At 45.6% G+C, this 21,334-nt stretch overlaps 2 protein-coding genes across 2 annotated transcripts; both read right to left on the minus strand.

Annotated features, from left to right (window-relative positions):
• On the minus strand, positions 1 to 1,458 carry Krtap16-1 (keratin associated protein 16-1). Its single transcript, XM_026387147.2, has one exon. The coding sequence runs from the start codon at positions 1,456 to 1,458 to the stop codon at positions 1 to 3; it is 1,458 nt and encodes a 485-aa protein (XP_026242932.1).
• Positions 1,459 to 6,735: 5,277 nt separating this feature from the next.
• Positions 6,736 to 7,062, minus strand: Krtap17-1 (keratin associated protein 17-1). The gene has a single exon (XM_026386735.1). The coding sequence runs from the start codon at positions 7,060 to 7,062 to the stop codon at positions 6,736 to 6,738; it is 327 nt and encodes a 108-aa protein (XP_026242520.1).
• Positions 7,063 to 21,334: the final 14,272 nt, after the last annotated feature.

Genomic DNA, 21,334 nt, shown 5'->3' on the forward strand with positions numbered 1-21,334 from the left:
CTAGCGGTCAGCAGGCTTGCCAGCAGCAGGCGGAGGGGCTGCAGCCTCACGAGTGGGTGAGCTGGTGGGTTTGGCCTCAGAGGGTTGGCTGGGGCTCTCCTCAGAGACTTCCGGCTTGCAGGGGGTTGAGTCAGCGCAATCGCAATCGGGTTGGCTGGACGTGGACTTTTTGCACTCGGGTTTACAGGAATCACGGTCAGAGCAAGGCTGGCGGGAGCAGACAGGGCGGTAGGAGTAGGACGTGTAGCAGGTGGGGCGGCGCAGGATGGAGTAATACGGGCGATAGCATGAAGGACGGTAGGAGATGGATGTCACATACGGTTGCCTCAAGGTGATGGGTCCCGAGCAGATGGGACGGTAGATTGAGCGGCAAATCGGACGGTAGGATACCGAAGCACTGCAAGGCTGTTTGCAGGAACTGGGTATGTAGAAGGTTCTAGGAGGACACACTGGCTGGCGGATGGCAGATGCCGAAGACCCCGGTCGGCAACAGAGAGGTTGGCAGGAGGTGGGTGGGCAGGACACAGGCTCACAGCAGACAGAACGACAGCGCTTGACCATGTAGCAAGGAGGTTGGCATGGGCGGGGCACACAGACACATGGCGAGCAGGGGCTGGACTCAGAGCACACAGGTTGGCAGATACTGGAGACACCGCATGAGGACTCCTGGCAAGTGCTGGAAACACACGGTGGTTCACAAGGACTTGGAACACAGCAGACAGACTGGAGGCAGACAGGCTCACAGACCAGAGCCATACAGGTGGCTGGATGGCAAACTTGGGGCTCTGAGCAAGGTGGCTCACAGGGACTGGAGTCACAGCAGACAGGCTGGCAGCTACTGGTGGCAGAGCAGACAGATGGACAGCAGCTAGGCGTGGGACACACTGGCTGACAGCACGTGGGCTCACAGACCACAGGTTGGCAGGAGCTAGGCACGGTGCATACCTCTGAACAGCAGCTGGGCTCACAGATGACTGGCTGGCAGCAGGTGGGGCTGCAGAGGATGGGCTGGCAGGAAGCAGGCACGCAGAGCACTGCTTGACAGGGAGCCGTCTCACAGCACACGGGTTGGCAGCAGCTGTTGTCAGAGCAAGAAGGCTCACAAACAGTGGCCTCGCAGCACACAGGTTGGACACAGCTGCTCACGGAGCAGGAAGGCTCACAAATGGTGGCCTCTAGGCACACGGGTTGAACGCAGCTGCTCACAGAGCAGGAAGGCTCACAAATGGTGGCCTCGCAGCACATTGGTTGGCAGCAATTGTTCCCGGAGCAAGAAGGCTGACAGCATTGTGAGCTGCAGCTAGATGACCCACAGCTATCGTCACAAGTCACCAGCTGCCACGTCTGGCTCTGGCAGGAACTGGGCAAGCAGATGGGCCCTCCACAGCTCACCTCAGTGGAGCAGAGAGACATGGCTGGCAGGGAGGGACATTTTCTAGAACAGCAGCTGCCAGACATGGTGGAGATACCTCTGCTTCCTGTGAGTGCTGGGAGGGAGCTGCCTGACTGGGCTAGCTTGGCCAGGCCCTCCCTTTTATACCCCCTCACTGCTGAGTACTGTTGGGGGCCCCTGCATCTTTTCCTCATTGCTGTTGGGGCCACTTTGCCACTTTGCCATCTTATGATGCCAACATTTGTTGATCTAGAAGTTGTTTATCTCCCCATAAAGCAGATGTTTATTTATTGACTTGCTAAATTTGGAAGCCTCAGAGCTACAGGTAGTCTTGGAAGAAGCATCATCACCTCCAAGATGGAGGGTCTATATTTCCTAGCATCATGAACAGGGAAAGAAGGAAGGAACTTACAATTTATCCACCTTCTAGTCATCCGTACTGAGCCTTAGGTTGGGCACAGAGGATGACCACATGAATGAGATCTGCTCACCCATCCTCCTGGGTCTTACTCTGTAGTGTGCAAGCAAACTCACTGCAGTGCAGGGATCAGCTTCACAAAGTCACACAGGGATTAGCAGAGAAAAGCAGGGATGTACTCATTCAGGGAAGGGACATCTACACTGGATGTTAAGTGACTATCCCGTATAACAACAATCTTATTTAAAAACCATCAACAGTGAAGCAGAAATTATTCCTCCTCATTACAGATGAAGAAAGGGGGAGGAATCAGAAAGGCTAAGTCACTTGCTGAGGATGACATACAGCCTGTCCCCTCATCTAGGGCTGCTGCCCCTTCTCCTTGGCAACTTGTGTTCATTGACCTTTCTTAGGAGAAAGGTCATCACATCAGAGTCACACATCACAGGCTCAGCCTGTGCCTTGAGAGCACTTGGTCCAGCTTCTCTGCCTCTCTTCCTTCTTTTCCTTCCACCCGTGTCTATCCCAAGTATTCAGCAACCCCCAGCATTGTCTTTGCCTTTTGGAGATTTTGACCACTATGCTAGTCATCCATCCACTCTTGCTTCATTACTGTAAGCAATCATTCACTCTGTGTCTCTTGCTCATCCATCCAACTGAGCTAACACTGAGTTCTATGTGAGAGATACTAAAAGAATGAGTCGTACTGGGTACAGTGGTGCAGGCCTGCAATCCCAGCTGCTCAGGAGGCTGAGATAGCAGGATCACGTGTTCAAAGCCAGCCTCAGCAAAAGTGAGGTGCTAAGCAACTCAGTGAGACTCTGTCTCTAAATTTAAAAATGCAAAATAGGGCTGGGGAGGTGGCTCATTCGTCAAGTGCCCCTGAGTTCAATCCCTGGTACCAAAAAAAAAAAAAATTGTTGCAATTTCAGCCAAAGGAGCACAAGTGGAGAAGAGAGGTTTGCACATCCATAAGCAATGATGGATTACAAGCGTTATGATAGAGGGATGTACAGATGCTTTCAGGGGCAACAGGGGAAATACCAACACTGTTTTGGGGAAGTTAGGATAGCCTTCTCAGGGAATATGATGGCCAAGTTAAATCCTCAAGAGAGAAGGATGAAAGACTGGCAAGAACTGGAAAAAGATGAGCTGCAGAAACCAAAGACACAAAAGCAGAGTGTGTTTGGGGAGCAGCTAATGGTTTAACCTAGCCAGAATGGAGAGCACAGGGTACATAAGGACAGTGGTGGTACTAGATTGGTTCCCAAGTACCCCATCGTGTAAAGCCTTGTGAACCATGGGTAAGAAGTCACATTTTATAATGGTATCTGGGGGTTAAGGAGTAATGGTATCTGGGGGTTAAGGAGTAATGGTATCTGGGGGTTAAGGAGTAATGGTATCTGGGGGTTAAGGTATCTGATCGGGTTTGCCCTTTGGAACTGTCTCTCTGGATATGGAGAGGAGAGGAAGAGGAAGAGATTCTTCTTCATAGTTCATATCATATAAAATATGATATCATATATAAGTACATCTGGGCTAGGGCTTCTGTCTATTCACTGATGCATACCCAGCACCCATAGCAGTGTTGGATACATAGGCAGTGCACAATTAATATTTATTGAATGAACAAATGAGAACCTCTGTGAACAGCTAAGAAGGGCCTCCCTTGATAATTCAAAGAAATCACTACCTCTACTCATGTATCCGGGAGATGTAGCCATGAGCAATAGAATAATAAGCAGCTCTGAGTCACCATCACTCAGAGCAGACCCACTGGCCTCTTGGCAAGTCTGTCACATTGCCATGCACCTGCTCTAGCTGTGACCTTATCCTGAGGATTAAAAACTCAGTTCCTATTAGGTTAATTCCATCCAGAGCAAAAATTACTTAAACATTAGAGTCTGAAGCTAAACCAGGGTGGAGTCAAATCTTATATTCTTCCAAAATACAGGGTATATTAATACCAATGACATTTTTAATAAAACAAAAAAATGAAATGACAATAAGCTATGGCTGTATGATCTAAAATGGATATAAAATTAAAAGACTGGTAATATCAAGTGTTAGCAAGGATATGGAGCAACTAAAATTCTTAGACATAGCGGATTGGAATATCCACTTTGCAAAGCAATTTGATCATTTCTTACAAAGGTAAAATTTCATGTATCATTTACCTAGCAACCCAACTCTTGGGTATCTATCTAAAATAAATGAAAACATATGTCCACTCGAAAACTTACACACAAGTGTTCTTAGCAGCTTTTTTCATAATAGCCCAAAACTCAAAACAATCCGAATACCCATCAATAGTGAATAGGTCTTTAAATGCAGTTTATCCATACAGTGGAATACCATTCAATAAAAAGGAATGAACTTATTGATATCTGCAAAAAATATGGACAAATATTAAAAATGTTACACCAAGTGAAAAAAAGAGTTTACACTGTATTATTTCTTTTATATGGAATTCTAGAAATGGCACAGTGTCTAATGACATAGAGAACAGACTAAGGATCGCCACAGGTTGGCAGTAGGAGACTGATTGAAAAGGGGAGAATTTGGGAGATGATGGAAAAGTTCATGTCTTGAGTGCCTTAGTGATAACACAGGTATCATATGTACAATGGTCCAATGTCATCAAACCGTATTCTACACTATATGGGTAACAGAGAAGATCATAGCTGAGCTAGATCTTACTGGAGATGGTGCTGTGCTCTCGGCTCTTGAGTCTTTGCAAGAGAAGATTTCAAGCAAGATCACAAGACTTATTAAAAGTAGCAAAATTTATTAGAAGAGAAAGAACAAGAGTGGGGACATCACCCTCTAGTGAAAGAGTGTCCTCTCAGGAGAACAACAACTCACTTCTTTGTGATCTCAATTTTACTGGGGTAAGAAGGGAGGTTTCTGGAGAATCCCACCCAAGCACCACCTCTTGGCTGTTAACTGACAGTAGGATTGTGTCCGATTTTTAAATCCCTACTGCATATGTTTCTGCCTAAAGGATCTCCCAGTTATTTGGGTTTGTATAAAGGTCACAAAGGCCTTCTTTCATCCACGTCCAGCCTGGAGCAGGGTGACTTGTGTTCTTTTTATCATCAGAGGAGTTTTTGAACTTATATTCCTCAACCTTGGGAGGAAAGAACAACCCTAGAAATAAAAAGCTCATTAGTCAAGGGCTGTACCATGCTGTTAGCTTTTTTAAACCACAGCAGGATCCGAATGGCCTAGGAACGTTGCTTCAAAGAAAAACGTGCCGAGAGTGAGCACATAGGCTTTATCTGTAGAATTAAACCTTTAAGCTCCATGTGCTCACTGCACATGTCTGCCTGCTACCTAGCAGTATCTCAACAAAACTGACTCATAAAAAATGAAACAGAACATTTTTAAAAAGCAAAAAAGTAGAATCAGCATAATTCCAGTTGTAAGTATGCTGGCAAAAGATAAATCTCAGTAACAAACGCTAAGCATTCAGAAGACTATTGTTTCTTCTTTATATTTTTCTATAGCTTCTTGTATTTTTAGGAACCATTGATATAATAGTTCTGATTTCCTGTTTATCCAATGGAGCATTGTTTTGTAGGAATGAAAACAAACATTGTTTGCCTAGGGCAGGAACACATTTAGTTTCCTTCCACGTGTGGGTGAAGATCACTTTCAGCAAAAGGCCAAATCAACTATCTTTTGGGGTTTAACTTAGCTGGGCTCACACACCCGCATCAAGCCCCCTAGCAGATGTGCACCTACCCCTCCTCAGCAGAAGAAATACAGCTGGCTCCAAAGCAAGAAAAGCCAAACTGAGCCAGAGCCTGGGGCTGGAGGAGGAGCTGAGCTGCCCGGAACTTCCCTAGGACCTGTGTTCACACAGCCTTGCCACAGGAATCCCATCCACTCAGAACCAAGCCTGTTTTTACCAAAGCCTCCTTCCCTGGCTTTTCCAGAAAGTTCTGAACAAGCCAGAAGGCCTCCTGCTGAACTATCGTAGGAAGACTGCTGTCCAAAAGAAAGCCAGGCCCTTCAATCAAGACCAAATTTGTCCAGCATCAGTATTGACCACAGAACTTTTAACAATACAGGTCCCAGGGTTCCCTAGACCCTACAGCTAATGGATACAATCTCCGGCAGTGAGGCCCAAATTTCTGTATTCTTAAAAGCCTCCCCAAGCCAATGTCATGCAGCTGCCACATACATCCATGCATCTCTAACTTCAATGCAAAGAATTACCTGAGATTCTTGTTAAAAACACAGATCCTCAGGCCAAGCCCCTATGGATTCTGGTCCTGTATGCAGGGGCAGGTTCTCCAGTTTTAATTAGACCCTGGTGATTCTGGTTCAGGCGATCCACACAGCACATTGCAAAAGTCCTAGCCTGGATTGCCAGAGTAAGTTTTCCTAACCTAGTCCCAGGAGGGGTTGAAGGAAGAGGCAAGAGGACTGATGGGGTTATGCCAGCACACTTGAATTTATTAAGGGGTTAACAAAGTTTTTTTATTGTTTTCTCTTTTGGGTTTTGTTTTGTTTTGTTTTTTGGGGGGAGTCTTTGTTTTATTTTTATTTTTATTTTTTTTAAACTCCAAAGCAACAGAAAGCTAGAGAGGAAGATCAGTCCCAAACATCTTGAATGAGAGAACGTACAGTGACAAGACATCGAACTTCATGCAACTAAGGCCTTGGAAATTCATCCTTTGAACTCGGGGCTCACTTCCTTGAGACCCAGTTTTAATTTCTCGCCAAGAAACTGGGCTATTGCTCTCAGCGCCTCGAAGCACCAGGGCAGGCGCTGGAGAACCAGCCCTCCTCTACAAGTCGCTGGAGAGGTCCGTGTCTTGCGGGCAAGGAGGGCTCTGGAGAGGAGGGGGTCTCCAGCTGGAGCAGATGGAGGCTGTCGCTGGCACCGCCTCCGTGGTAGGTAGGGCGAAGGTCTTCACTTCGTGTCGCATACAGGTGTGGGCTGGCAGCAGACAGGGCCGGAGGAGCAGCCGGAGCCGCAGCAGCCGGAGCCGCAACAGCTGGAGCCGCAGCAGCTGGAGCCGCAGCCCCCGCAGCCTCCACAACCCCCGCAGCCTCCGCAGCTAGATCCACAGCAGCTACTCCCACAGCCACAGCCTCCACAGCCTCCTCCGCAGCCTGAGCCTCCGCAGCCACAGCAGGAGCCGCAGCAGCCGCAGCAGGAGGGCTGGCAGCAGCACTCCTCACAGCATTCTTGTTCTTGGGTGCAGCAGTTGAAGCAGTCCCCTGGGCAGCACCCCATGGTCCCAGCTGGTCAGCTCACAGGTCAGGAACGCGGCCGGAGCTCCCCCAGGTCTGACAAGTGACCAGCCGGGCAGCAGCTTTTATATCCCCCCACCCCGGGATGTTGGCACGAGAGACAGGATGTTTGCTTTGTTATTATTTATGCCCCGTTTCCATAAGAACGTCTCATTAACTGGCTGTTTATTTTCCAGCCCCGAGTACCTCGACTCATAAAAAGCCTCACTCGTCCCAACTGCTATTTGTCCAGAGGGTAAGAATACATCTTCCAGAAAGACCTGTCATTAGCCCCGGTGAAGGAGAGAGGAAGGGGAAGCTGGCCACAGATGTGGGCTCTGGAGTTGGAGCCCGGCTGCTGCACCTTCTCTGGGGCTAAGAGAGGACCCCAACACTCAGCAGCGCACCTTCTGTCATGGATGTGGGTCCTGGGAAACCAGAGCTGAAGCTGGAGGCCCTGGTTCCTCCTGCCACGGGCAGAGGCTGAGATTGAAGGTCTGATCATGTGGCTCCTCCCAGGTGGAAATAGCATCTCACCCCAGCCCATGTGAGCCCTGCAAATTTTTGTGTCTGTGTGTGGTATGTGGAGTGTGCCGCGCACGTTTGTTTGGGCTTGGTCGGTGAGCATCAATCACGGAGTAATAACTGACTTGTGAAATGGAGAAAGACTCGCCATAAAACTGCAAAAGGCAGGGGAACCACATTCCCTCTCAGCAGCAGAGTGGCCTGAACCCTCAGACTTCTCTCTACCTGGAGGGAGAAGACAGGTGGGGAGAACTTCCACCCCCTGGCCACGGGCCTTTCCTTGATGCAAGGAGGAGATGCAGGAAGGAGGGAGGAAGAAGAATGGCTGAATATCCAAAACAGTGCATCAGAATAAGAGTGTTGTACACCTTTTTTTTTTTCTTTTCTTTTAAAGAATCCCAACCTTGTAGACCACCTGGCAGAATTTGGGGTTTAGTATGTAAAATACCCAGAGGGTCATCCCAGGAAACACAGTGTCTTTGGAAAAAGACTAGAATCCCCAGAGGAATAAGGTCCAGGTGTAAATTCTGAGATGGTTCGAAATTCCTGTCTTGGAATTTGGGGCTTTGGTACCTTGTCATCTTCTTGGAATGATAATGAATGGCAGCTCTGGAGTGGACAGGCTCAGCCCTCTAGAGTACAATACCAGTAAGTGGGGGACTGGAGGGTGGAAGGTTGGGGTGGGGGGACCAAGATCAAAAGACACAGCTCTGCCTTTTCATTTCCATTTCCTGTTGAGATGGACCAGGAGGAAGACAGCTTCTAAGAGGGGATAGATGGACTGAGGACAGGAGGAAGGTGGGGGCATGAATGGCAAATGGCAAAGTGGTTCTGATGTGACACTCACTACCTCACAGGATGTGGAATTTTAGAGCTGAGAGGAAGCCCTGAAAGATCATCTGGTCCAGGGTTTCTAAACCCAGTTTTATATCTGAATTGCCTTGAGGTGGCTTTTGAAAATGCAAATCCCCAAACTGCACTCCAGTCCTATTCTCAATCAGAATATGTGCTCATGAGAGCTTGGGAAGCTACCTACTTTAAAGTTTTTAAGATGAGCTGGACTGTCAAAGAGTTTAGGAAACACAGATGTGATTCAATACCACCATTACCATGCACCCCCGAGCACTTGTGTTTTGTGGAAGATGATACCAAGTTCCAGAGAGGACACATTAAGGATAGATTGGACCCATAGCCAGATATTCCCTTCCCCAGCCCAACGTTCTTCGTGCAATACGATGTCTGTAGATGGGCACCTCTCCGGAGTACAATACAGCAAGGTGCATGACAGACATATCCTTTTATTTATGAAAGGTAATATATTCACAAGATGCTATGGTTTGGATGAAATTTGAGTGTGTCCCTCAAGGCCTCATGTGTTAGGAGCTTGGTCCTCAGTTTGATGATGTGAGAGGTGGGATCATTCAGAGGTGGGGCCTAATGGGACTCCTTAGGTCACTGGGTACCGCCCCCCACAGGGGAATGCTGCTCTCCTGGAGAAGTACTCTTGAGAACTACTTATTATAAAAGCCTGATCCCCTCCCCTTGATCCACTCTCTAGCTTCCTGTCTGGTGATATCATGTCTCCCTCTTGCATGCACACCTGCTATTTGTGATGCCATTCCACCAGGAGACTCCAGAGCTGAGCCAATACTAGCATCATGCACTTAAACCTCCAGAACTGTGAGTTGAATAGACTTCTTTTCTTTATAAAGTTATCCAGTTTTAGGTATTTTGTTGTAGTAGCAATAAACTAAGGATAAAAGATACACAGGAGTATGCAGTGAAAAGTCCTCCTCGTCTTCCTATCCATCATTTACCTCTTTTGCCTCCTACTCACCCTCTCTGTTCTCCCACAATTACTTGCTCCCTCTGTGCACCAATTGCCTCATCTATACACTGAAAATTGTGGTAATAATAGTGCTAATCTCATATAGCTATTGTGATTAAATGAGTGACTGTATATACATAGACATGTAGAACAATGATTGGCCCCATGTAGTTGGATAAGCACTAGTTATTATACACATACCAGCAAATAGATACAGGTGTTTCTGTTCATTACATAAATGATAGCAAAATATATGTATTTTATGCAAGTAACTGCAAATAGGAAACCAGATGGCTAGGACAAATAATGGCTGCCTCTCCCCAACAGGATAGGAAATAAAGGAACCCCTTTATTTTCAGTGACTGATGTGGGGCACATCCCCTCGCTCTACTACAGTATCCTGGAGACTGAAGTAGTGGGTATCCCAGCTGCTGCACTCCAGGCCCCCTTCCCTATAAAGAACGGGGCAGGGAATGTTGGCAGGAGTGGGGGTGGGGGTATGATGAAGATGAACATTTGGTGCAGAGAGCAGCAACAATGCCAGATGTCCAAGAATGAAACATGGAACAAAAGCAGCAGATTGTTCAGAGGGAGTTGGTGAACAGAGGAAAGTTACAGCCAGAACCTTGGTTTTAACTTGGAGGGTGGGGAGGGGTCACAGGGGTGGGCTCCTCCTTATAGTTGCCCCTTTGAGAAAAGGGGGAAAGGTCTAGCAGGGAAGCAGATAGGGTTGGGTGAGCTGCCCCTCCTCTCGGGTGGTCACAGAGAACCTGGGTCCCCTGAACCTCACCTAGTTGTACCAGGTGACTCTGCCTCTCCACTGGTGCAATAGACACTCACTCCCAGGGTGAGGGCAAGGTGGGCTGGGGCCTCTGTGAAGAGGGGTCGAGGACTCTCTCCTTCCTCCCTCCCTGGACCCCAGAGGCAGCTGTCTAACTTAGTGCTGGGCTAGAAAAGGTCGTGAGGGACACGTGTTGGCTGGGGTCCTCCCGCTGGCCAAATAACAACCTCCACTGGCCACACCTGCTATTGCCAGTACAGGGGAGTGGACATGTCAACATGAGAGGGGACTTGGACCCCTTTTAAGGCCAAGGGAACAGTGACCTTTTAGGGAACACCATAGTGGAGGGGCAGAGAAGAGGGGCAGCCCCAAACCAAAATCCTAGAGAGTGAGAGGATGCAGCTGGCAAGGTGGGACTAACTATTGCCCCCTTCCAGTGTGCCTCTTTTCGGGGAGAAGGGTGGAGGGAACTGAGACCCGTCCTGCCCCTACTGGCCTGCTGTGCAGTGCAGGGGGGCGGGGTCCAGGGTGCAGTAGTGCCACATTCTGGTAGCCAGTGGTGACCTGTGGGCCTAGGGGAAAGATGGGGCCAAGGGAGCTGCAGGGCAAGTGGTCCCGGTCCCAGAAGGAACCTGCTCCTCAGGTTTGGGAGGAGGCACAGGGCATGGCCCCTGCTCTTTCTCGGAGGACGACTCCTCCCTTCCTCCTTCTCCAGCTGTTCAGATCCAGATCCGCCGCTGGTTTCTCCCTCGGAGTTGGGGTTGGTTTCCCAGGTCTTGGCAGCCTCTTATATTTGCTCGGCTTTGGGGAGCCCAGCCCAGGTGAGAGGTGTGTTAGGTGTTAGTACCTGGGCGAGCTTCGGGTGACCCCTATCCGTCCCTCGCTTCTCACTGCCATCCTTTCCCTGCCTGGCGGCCTAGGGCTGGCTGGACTTGGTGCTGGACTTATCTCCCCTTCTCCTCCGTCCAGGTGAGAGTGCCCAACTCGCGAGGCTTTGTGCTGGACTTGCAGCAGCAAATGCAGGTGCCTTTCAGGTGCCAGCACCAGAAAGAACCTGGTTCTGTGTCCCATCAGAGGACTATACACATGGTGATTGACAGTGGTCCTCCCCCTCCTTAAGGTGTCTTAGATCCTTCTATATGGATACACAAAGAAGTTCTCCATAGTATTCTGTTGTTATCAGTAACTTATATTTAATCACTCCCTGTGAGAGCCATTTAAGTTGCTTCTAATATTTTGTATCTTCCTATTATAACTGTGCTGCAGTGAATAACGTGTGCCTGAATCATTCCATATGTGTCTTGCCACATCCCTGCCATAAGCTCTTAGAAAAGAAATTGCCAGATTGATGGGTCCTTGCATTTGTTATTTTGATGGAGATTGCCAAATCACCCTTCATAAAGATTGTACCAATCTCCACTCCCATGAACAATGTGCAAGAATGTTTTCTCATTCTTCACCAACAAAACACATTATCAAGGGATGTGACCTTGCCAATCTGATCGGAGGAAGATAGGATCTTGCAAGAGTTTTAATTTGCATTTCTATTATTGTGAATGAAATTGAGCAATAGTTCATATGCTCGAAAGCTGTTTATGTTCCCTGTCTTGTAATTATCTTTTTATCTCCATCGCCCATTTTTCTCTTGGGTGGTTAGTCCTTTTCTTTGATAGGAAGTGTGATAGGAAATGAAAGTTGCCATTTGCTAAGTGTTTATATTATAAATTTCATTCCTGCTTACTATGAAATTTCTAAAAAATCAAAAAAAAAAAGAGAAGAAAGTTAAAGTAACCTATAATCACAACAAAGATATTTACTGCTAGTATCCTAGTTTTCCTTTTAGTGTTCTAGTCTAAAGAACTGCATATAAATATTTATATGAATGTAGATAAATATATACATATATACATATATCTCAGGTACAAATTTCTAAGTCTGTTTTCTAAGGTATGTTAAAAATGCAGGAACTTTTTTTTTCTCAAAAATCACTTTATTTATTTCATTCCAGTTTATGGGGAGAGAGGAGTGAGTTCTATGTAAACTCAGACTGTCCACTCTCTCCTAACTTCAAAATCTACTTTGAATTGTCTAACCTAAGGGCTGCCTCTCACTTTAGTAATAACCCCACCCTGGGAGTAATGACTATAAAGTCCCCACTACTGCCCATGTCATGAAGAAAGAGCAACAGTCAAAGAAAATGCAGAACAAAATTAACACCTAGGATCCTCTCTCATATTTTTTTGCAATTAAAATCATATACAATTTGATTTGTATATTGCATATCAATATCATACTTAATCTGAGAAAATGTTCATGAGTATATTGATGGTGAAATATGAGAATTTCTATTTTCAAGTTGATATAAACCTTCCATGCTATTAAATATACATGTTGGTTCTAGTTTTTCAATATTAAAAGCAAAACACTAAGAAATTCTTTAAATATGAATCTTACATATTTCTTTTCTCCCTCAAATAAAATTCCTAAAAATGTAACTACTGAGCCCTTAGGCATGTTAGTAATTGTAATGACATTAATAAATACTTTTAAATCACTCTCCAGAAAATTGTCCCCATTTGTGTCCATTTCACAGTGCTTTCACCAATACCAATCACATATAATTTTTTTAATCCCCTTGTCAGTTGCATAGGCTAATCGTGAATTCCATATTGTAGTGTTTTATTTGTACTTACTTAATTATTAGGGCATTTGTTTCACAGTTTGCTATTTCTCCTTTAGGAAGTGACCCGTTTCTGATTTTTCTAATTAAGCTATTCATCTTTCCTAATTTAATTATAAGATCTAACTTTATGCAAAGTAATCACTTTTGTACTGTGTCACTTATTCAGGTTGCAAAATTTGTCCCAGGCTATCCTTTTAATTGGGTCTATGCACAGACTTTTCTGTCTATGTGAACAAATCCATTTCTTATTTTCTTCTTGCAACTTTTATGTTTCAAAAGTTCTTTCCCCATCCTCAAATCAGACAACTGTTCACTTTATTTTTTCTAGTTTTTATGGTTGCATTTTTTTATACTTAATGATGTTACCTGTCAAGAATCTGTTCTGGTGTGTGGAAGATACTCTTTTGTTGTTGTTGTTTTAAAGTGTCTTACTTTTCCTAATTGGAGAACCCCAGTGCCCTAAGTAAATGAATGCTTGCGCAAGAACGGGATGCTGAGGTCATCAAAACCCAGGCATGCCCTCTGTTCTGGTGTCCTCTAGTGTTCACCTGAGGGCTTTACACAGGTACTTTCTAGTGGTTCAGGGATTTTCTGTTGTTTTCAGAGATGCTCACAAGATGGGTTCTCATGCTGGTTTCCCCAGAAGCAATGACACAAAAATTTGGTTTGACATGAGAAATCACTACATTTACATAGCACTGACTTAAATCATGTTTCCAATTAACCGTACCATGCAAAGAAGGCACAGTATCAGCACCGGCCAGGCTCTGCATTAGACATCTTATATGTGTTTTCTTGATTAAAATTTGAGATAGCTATGTACAATAAAAGTTCATATTTTCCCTTTGTTTCTGTGGTTGGTTGGTTGGTTGGTTGCTTTATGGCTGTGGGGATTGAACCCAAGGCCTCCTGCCTGCTTGGCAAGTGCTCTACCACTGTGTTATGCTCCCAGCCCATTCTTACTTTGTACATGAGAAAACTGAGGCTTATGGAGGGCACGTATTTTAAGTAGAAGATACAGAGCTTGCATTCAAATCCAAATCTGTGTGCTTCGGAAGCCCATCCTCCTTCTTCTGTGTCTGGCTTTCCTAAGAGATCCACAGAACATTACCTGTCTGTCTGAAGGCCAGCCCTCAGTTCAGAATATCTGCAAAGGATTCTAAGTTGGACAGTGACAGAGACACAGCCACCATGGCTGTTTCATTCACCAACTTACAGTGGCTCCTGTAGACTGGGAAATCAGTAAATACCTGCTAAATAAATAGAATTGTAACTGAATGTGAGACGGCCTTCTAGTGTCAACTCAAGGACTTTGGGGTCCCTGTCACCCTCCACTTGTCATCATTGCCAATCACTGCTCCTCTCAATCTTGGATCTGGAAGCAGCACTGTGCAATAGAATGTTCTCCAGTAATAGAAATGTTGTGTATTACACTGCCCAATATGGTAGCCACCAGCTGCCTGTGGCCACTGAATACGTGAAACGTGGCTATTGTGATGAAGAAACTAAAATTTTAGTTTCATTTAAAGTTACCCATTTATATGGAAACGGCCACAGGAGACTACTAGTTCCCATATCAAACAGAACAACTACGTATGTTGTATTCCAGATGCTGTGGCAGGCTAGGATCTTTAGATTAATCGATGTGATGCAAACAACCAAATATGCTAGACATTTTTACGCGATTAATTATTTATTTTAAAATTTTAGAATAGTTTCAAATTTACAGAAAGTTTGCAGAGATACAGAATGTTCCAGGGTCCCTCAATCCCGTGCCCCTGTTGACATTTTACACTTTGGTGCATGTTCTTTGTCACCGCAAATGCACCAGTACTCATACCTTATTGCTAATTAAGTCCACATTTTGTTCACGTGTCCTTAGTTCTTGTGCCGTGTCCTTCTCCTGTCCTAAGATCCCACCCAGGAACCCACATTGTACCCAGCCACTGTTCCCTCCTTGGTTCCTTGGACCCTCCTTGCTCTTGAAGACTCCAATGGCTGAGGGGTTTGGAGCAAGGATTTTGCAGTGTCTTTCAACCGGGATTTTTCTGAGGTTTTTTCCTCGTGGTGAGACTGGGGTTGGGTTTTGGAGGAAGATCACAGAGGTAGAGTGTCAGTGCTTCACATCATGGTAAGGGCTGACCCTGTCAGCTTGAATGACCATTGCTGGTGTTACCTTGATCACCTTGCCAGGGTAGTGCTTATTCATTTTCTCCAACCCATGCTCCTTCGTGGGCTGTGTATGTAATGGAGGGGATACACTTAAAAAAATTTTAAATCTTCTTAAAAATATCAAAAAGCCAGGCACAATGGCCCATGCCTGTAATCTCAGCAATTCAGAGGCTGAGGCAGGAGGATCACAATTTCAAGGCCAGCCTCAGCAACTTAGCAAGGCCCTAAGCAACTTAGGAAGACTCTGTCTCAAGATAAAAAATAAAAAGGGCTAGGGATGTGGCTCAGTGGTACGTGCCCCTGTGTTTAAATCCTAGTGCTTTTATATATATATATATATATATATATATATATATATATATATATACACTAGGATTTTATACACACACACACACACACACACTAAAGAGCAGACAAGAGAGATGAACCTCCAAATAATCATCACCAAACAAAGTAACGGTAACAGGCAAACTGAGCACTGAGGCTGCTTCTCCTCCAAGGGCATTGACTGAACTTGGTAAACTTAAATCACAGTCTTTATGCCTTCTCAGGGAGACAGAAACAGAAGACAGACTCCAGGAGCCACCCAGGATAGAGACCTCTCTAGGAGACCCTCCTCCCATGAAACTGGGTCTCCAACGGGCCACACCCTTGTTTTACAGTGACCCAGAAAGAAGCTCAGCCCTCCCACTCTCATCATCAGGACCCTACCCTATAAGGAAACTTGTTTCATGCATTATCTGGATGATTAAAAAAAAAAAACCCAGACCATGAATATAAAGAGACCTCTGTATGGAAGTGTCCCCAACACGCTGGCAGACATAATTGGCATAAATGCCAATCCTTTGGGGGAAACACACATCATTTCACCACGACAGTTGCCATAAATAATATTCCCAAGGAAAGTGAATATGGTGATCCTCATTGCTATTCACCAAATAGTTCTCTTTTCCTTCAAGAACATGGCAGGAGTGTACTGGAGTTCTGTCTACTTGGAAACTGACCAAGTGACTCGCTGATAACCTGTGAATGGAAGTGAAGTGTGTTGACTTCCAGAATGAAGCTTTATGAGCCAGTGCCCTTTTATCTTAACCCTGCCAAGCAGCTGCGTGGAAGTTTCTAGAGTCAGGGCCACTGCTAGCCTGAGATCTAGAGAAGTACAATGCTTAGAATTCTCCTACTCACGTGGGACCTAGAGTTTGAGCAAGAAATAAACTCTTGTTCCGAGAAGATTTGGGAAACAGGGGGGCATTGTTTGTAACTGGGGTAACTGTAAACTTGCCTACTCTGATTGATGCAAAAAAAATAACAGAGAAGATGTATTTTAAACTAGTGCTACCAAGGTTTTGTGGCTGTTGGTATTTCACTCTAAGTGGGTTTAAAATCAAATAAAGATAGGATGAGAGGTAACGTTGAAGACTTCCTTGGTTTTCATACTCATTCTCATTCAGATCTCTTCTTCCCAGAGACAAATCCAAATCATGGATTATCCTTGTCACATTTTATGATACTACCAACGTGTTGTATGTGAATCCAAGATTTTTCTTAGATCTAGGTATAAATATGAACTGGTATTTTTCAATCAACTTACTTACTTGGATATGCAATTAGTGTGAGTTCAAGAGAACGCCTTAGTCTAACCAAAAGGCTCGCTGGGTTTTTTTTTGTTTTTTTTTTTCCCCACCAGGTCTATATTCCTTATCATTTTAAATCACTACTCAAAAAAAAAATTAGAATCCAAAAAACTGTCTAGAAAGGATACCTTATGTTATTACCTTTGATCAACTTTGGTTCAAAAGCCCCTGGAGCTTTATGTCTAGCCAGAGATACCCAGTTCTCCAGAGGGAGGAGCAGTAAGGATAAGGATAAAGCTGGGTCCCTGAGCACCACCATGACCAGAGTGTGCCTGGAGACTTTCTAGATACCCCTGTAAGCATTTGGAGAAGCACTGGAAACACTCTTGGCATGAGTTCAACTAGCATGAAGTCAAGTCACTTAAGTTCTTAATATCTCTTTTGTACTAAACATGATTCAAAAATTGCTTTTTGTAACTCTATCCTCATCACCAAAGTTCTTTCAGGATGAAGTTTCATGCCTAATCCTATGAATCTCACGGTTGTTAATGTGGGAATAAGTCATCACCTTTAAAGAACACGGTGACCTGGTTAAGAGAAAACAGATTACTCCTTTCTCATCAGAAAAAGTTACTCATGTGTCTGCCTGTTCCCTGCTCTTCTCAGAGTCACCGAAGTGCACCTTCCGTCTATAAATGAGAACATTTTTGCGGCATGACATGATTCGAGCCACCTCTTTGTGCTTCATTTCTTCATCTGCCCTAGATGGGCTATTAATATCAAGCAGGTATGTTGTAAATTATTAGCTGAGCACCTGGTGTGTTTCCTCCTATGTGCCTGTCATTAATGCACTGCAAGAATCAGCTGCCCCCCACCACCCGCCTCCATATTGGGGACTGAATCCAGGGATGCTAGGCAAGCTCTCTACCACTGAGATACCTCCCCAGGCCTTGCCGAATCAGTTTTTAAATGTGAAAAATCTTTGAAGATATTTAAATTAGCTGACTTGAGGGCTAATCTAGTGGGGGGTAATGGCCTGGATGTGTGATTGTGGAGAGACTGCCATATGCATTCGTTAGGAGTTTTGCAAAGCTCCAGAGTACACAGAAGCGGAAGACCAGGCACCTGTGTGGCTCCATCCACCCCATCAGGCAGCCTTGCTCTTATTCACTAACGACCCACATGGGTCATAAAGACCTCGATGGAAGGCCAAGACCCAGAGGCCAAGCTAGAGAAGAGGGGCAAATGATGTCCTGCAGACACCAAAGGACAGAACTAGAAAAGGTAACTCCAGTACACCAAGGAGTCAATATGGGATGAGAAATGGGAGGGGAAGGCAACGTCACGGCAGATACAGGGCCAACAGAGACCAAGTGACAAACTGACGATTTACAAATTGTTACAGAAGAAACTTCCTTTGTTTCTTTTTCTTTCCCCCCCCCTCTTTCTCCTTCCTCCTTCCTTCTTCCCTCCTTCCTTTCTGGTCTCTCCCTCTCCTGCTTCTTCCCTTTCCTCCTCCTCCTTCCTCTCTTCCCCCTACATTTCTTTCCAGTACCAGCCTCAGAGCATGAACACAAACCCTCAGTCAGTGCATAGCAGTAAGGCAGACATGGGATTTTCTAAAATCATTGGCATCCAAAGCCAAAGAGAGCTTACCGTATCTTACCTGCAAGATTCTGGATGCTTCCCCAGCCCATCTATCTCTCAACCAGGGAATAGCTCCCTTCCACCAGCCCACCTGTGTGTATCCCCGCATTTCTGTTCAAAATTCGCTGCCTCGGGCAAGGAATCTAACTGAGCATTTATCAAGAACAGACTTGAAACTCTTTCATCTTTGTCCTCTCCTCCACCCCCAGAGTCTGCCCTTCTCAGAGGGACTTCACTCTGGGTTGGTATGTAATTGTGTTTACCCCACAGCCTGCAGCAGCGCCTGTCGAGGTGACCTCTGTCTGTCCACCCTGTCTGGCTCTTTGACCCGTGGACCACCCACAGCTCTGCTCCCAGCATCCAAGATACTGATAAGCAACCTTCTCTCAAATTTTTCTCTGCAGTTACCAGCCAGCCAGATTCCACAGCCAGCCAGCAATGGAGTCAGCAAGAGCAGATATGAAGTTACTACGAGAATAATTATCATGATCATACTAGGAGGGAGGGAGCAGGATCTTCCTCCTAACACAACACCTACACGTGCACACACGAGTTCACGCACATACGCTGCTGTACATCCGTGCGTGGGCCGGCATGCACACACACATCTGAATTCATTTCTCTCCAGTTCTCAGCCCTGGAGGTCAGATCTCTCACTTTCTTGTCCCATCTACCCCCTTGGTGGCCCTCAACTCAAGAGAACTTGAGACCAGGTTTCCACCTGGGTCCAAATGGGTTGGGTCAGCAAAATTTAAAATCTTAAAGGATGTGGATTCTCTGTCATGAGCAATAGGAAAAGGGATGAGGACATAAAAACATAATTTCCTCAGGGTCCCTACAGAAGCATACAGAAACTCTATTTTCTGAGCACATTCTTTACATCAAGTATTGGGTTAGCTTTGAACAGCATACTTTCCTTCCATCTTTTATTTTTGAAAGATTAAAGCAATGAGGTGATGATTATTCTCCCATTTTATAGCTTAAGAAATTGAGGCTCAGAAAGGCCACACACCACACTGAGGGCTGAGCTCCAGAGACAGGTTACAGCTTTGATCGAAACTGAAAGGAGTCCTTTCAAGCCTGTGGCCCCCACCGAGATCGTGTGACCCAGGGATTGGAGACACAGGGCCCTTTTCACCTTTTGACCATCTTTAAAACCTTGAACACACACGTTCCAACGTGTCACACCCCAAGCTTTTAGTTCACCAGGGTGGCCACTCACCTCACTGGTGCTGCCACATAAAGTCATCTCGGGTACATGCCAACATGTCCCAGCCACTGCCGAGTGCTTTGAGTTTCTTATAAATATGTCATTGAGGAAGCTGTAAATCTTCCCTGGTCTTTACACTTGAGACGGATGCTTGTCCCTGCATGCAGTAAAAGCGAGAGTGAGAGCAGGCTGCCTCCACACACCTGCAGCGGGCTCAGAGGCCAGGCAAGGCCGGGCATGAGTTTCGCAATGACCCGGGCAGGCCACATCATGATCGTATCTTCTTCAAGTTTGAGCAATCCTTGTCGTTTTTGGCACTTTACTGACTTCCCTGTTTCTGATGAGGAATGTGAGCAGCGGTTAGCTGTCAGTGACTCTATGAAACCAAACAAAACAACACAGTTGACTTGTCATTGTCATCTATGACCCCAACACCTCCAACAGGGCCGTTCAGAACACCTACACCCACTCAGCCACCCAAGCACTCCCTTTAATAAAGCTGTCAATCAGTCCATCCTTTTAACTCTGCCAAGGCTTCACTTCAAATAAAGTCAGGTCCTCCCCCCATCCCCAGGCACTGCCCACCCCTTCCCAGCTCATCACCACAGACTCACTGGCCCTCCCTCACCTCCTTCAAAGGCATCAGCTTCGTTTCCACTCTTGACTTTCTGGTTCCTCTGTCTGGAAGGAAGGCTCTTTCCCTCTGATCTGTTTCTTCTCAGGTTGCAAGTCTCAACTCAGATGTCATCTCCTGCACAAACCAGTGCTGACCAGGGTCACCACCATCACTTCAACCTGCATGGATCACTCTGCTCTGCTTATTCTAGTGCTTATCAAGATTGGCAGGTGAGCTAGGCACGATGATGCACACCTGTAATCCCAGTGGCTCAGGAGGCTGAGGCAAGAGGATCGTGAGTTCAAAGCCAGCCTCAGCAAAAAACGAAGTGCTAAGCAACTCAGTGAGACTCTCTCTCTAAATAAAATTCAAAATAGGGATGGGGATGTGGCTCAGTGATTGAGTGCCCCTTAGTTTAATCACTCATGCCCCAAATAATAAGAAGAAGAAGAAGGAAGGAAGGGAGGAAGGGAGGGAGGGAAAGAAAGAAAGAAAGAAAGAAAGAAAGAAAGAAAGAAAGAAAGAAAGAAAGAAAGAAAGAAAGAAAGAAAGAAAGAAAGAGAAAGAGAGAGAAAGAAAGAGGGAAGGAGGGAGGACTGGGGATGTTGTTCAGTGGTTAAGTGCCACTGGGTTCAATCCCAGCTTAAAAGGGGGGGGGGGGCGCAGATTGACAGGTGATGTCCAGTGGGGACTTTTCCTTTGAAGGAAATCACAGACCATGTATCAAGTTGAATACTTTCATCTGACGGAAAAACACTGGGTACTCTTTATAGATAAAAGGAAGCCAATTTTGGAATTTATGAATGAAACACACAACTATAATTTCTGTGCCAGAATAAGTTTATTAGGAGGATTAACAAAGGATTTTTATTACATCACCAAAATCCAAAAGTGTGACAAAGAAGATTAAGTCCAGTTATGTTCTGTTGCACAGGCAGCCCAGCAGCTGTACCACACTTAATATCATCATTTTCAAATTGCATTTAGATAAGTTTTGCCAGCACATAACATGTCGTGCAAATGTGTCATTGTAACAGTAGTTACTACTTGATCCTGTTGTAGATCTCTGTGTGTGACTCAAAAGACAGGCTCTGCACTCTCCTGTGCTGGAGAATCAGACCAGGAGATGCCGTGGAAAGTCAGAGCTGCTGTGATAAAGGGTTTCTCCTTTGTCTGGTGTGGTCATTGTTGGAGTTGAGATGTGACTGAAGTCCTTGTCCTCCTCCTGGCAGTGGGGCCT

This window comes from Urocitellus parryii, chromosome 7 (assembly GCF_045843805.1).
Source record: "Urocitellus parryii isolate mUroPar1 chromosome 7, mUroPar1.hap1, whole genome shotgun sequence".
Classification (NCBI taxonomy): Eukaryota; Metazoa; Chordata; class Mammalia; order Rodentia; family Sciuridae; genus Urocitellus; species Urocitellus parryii.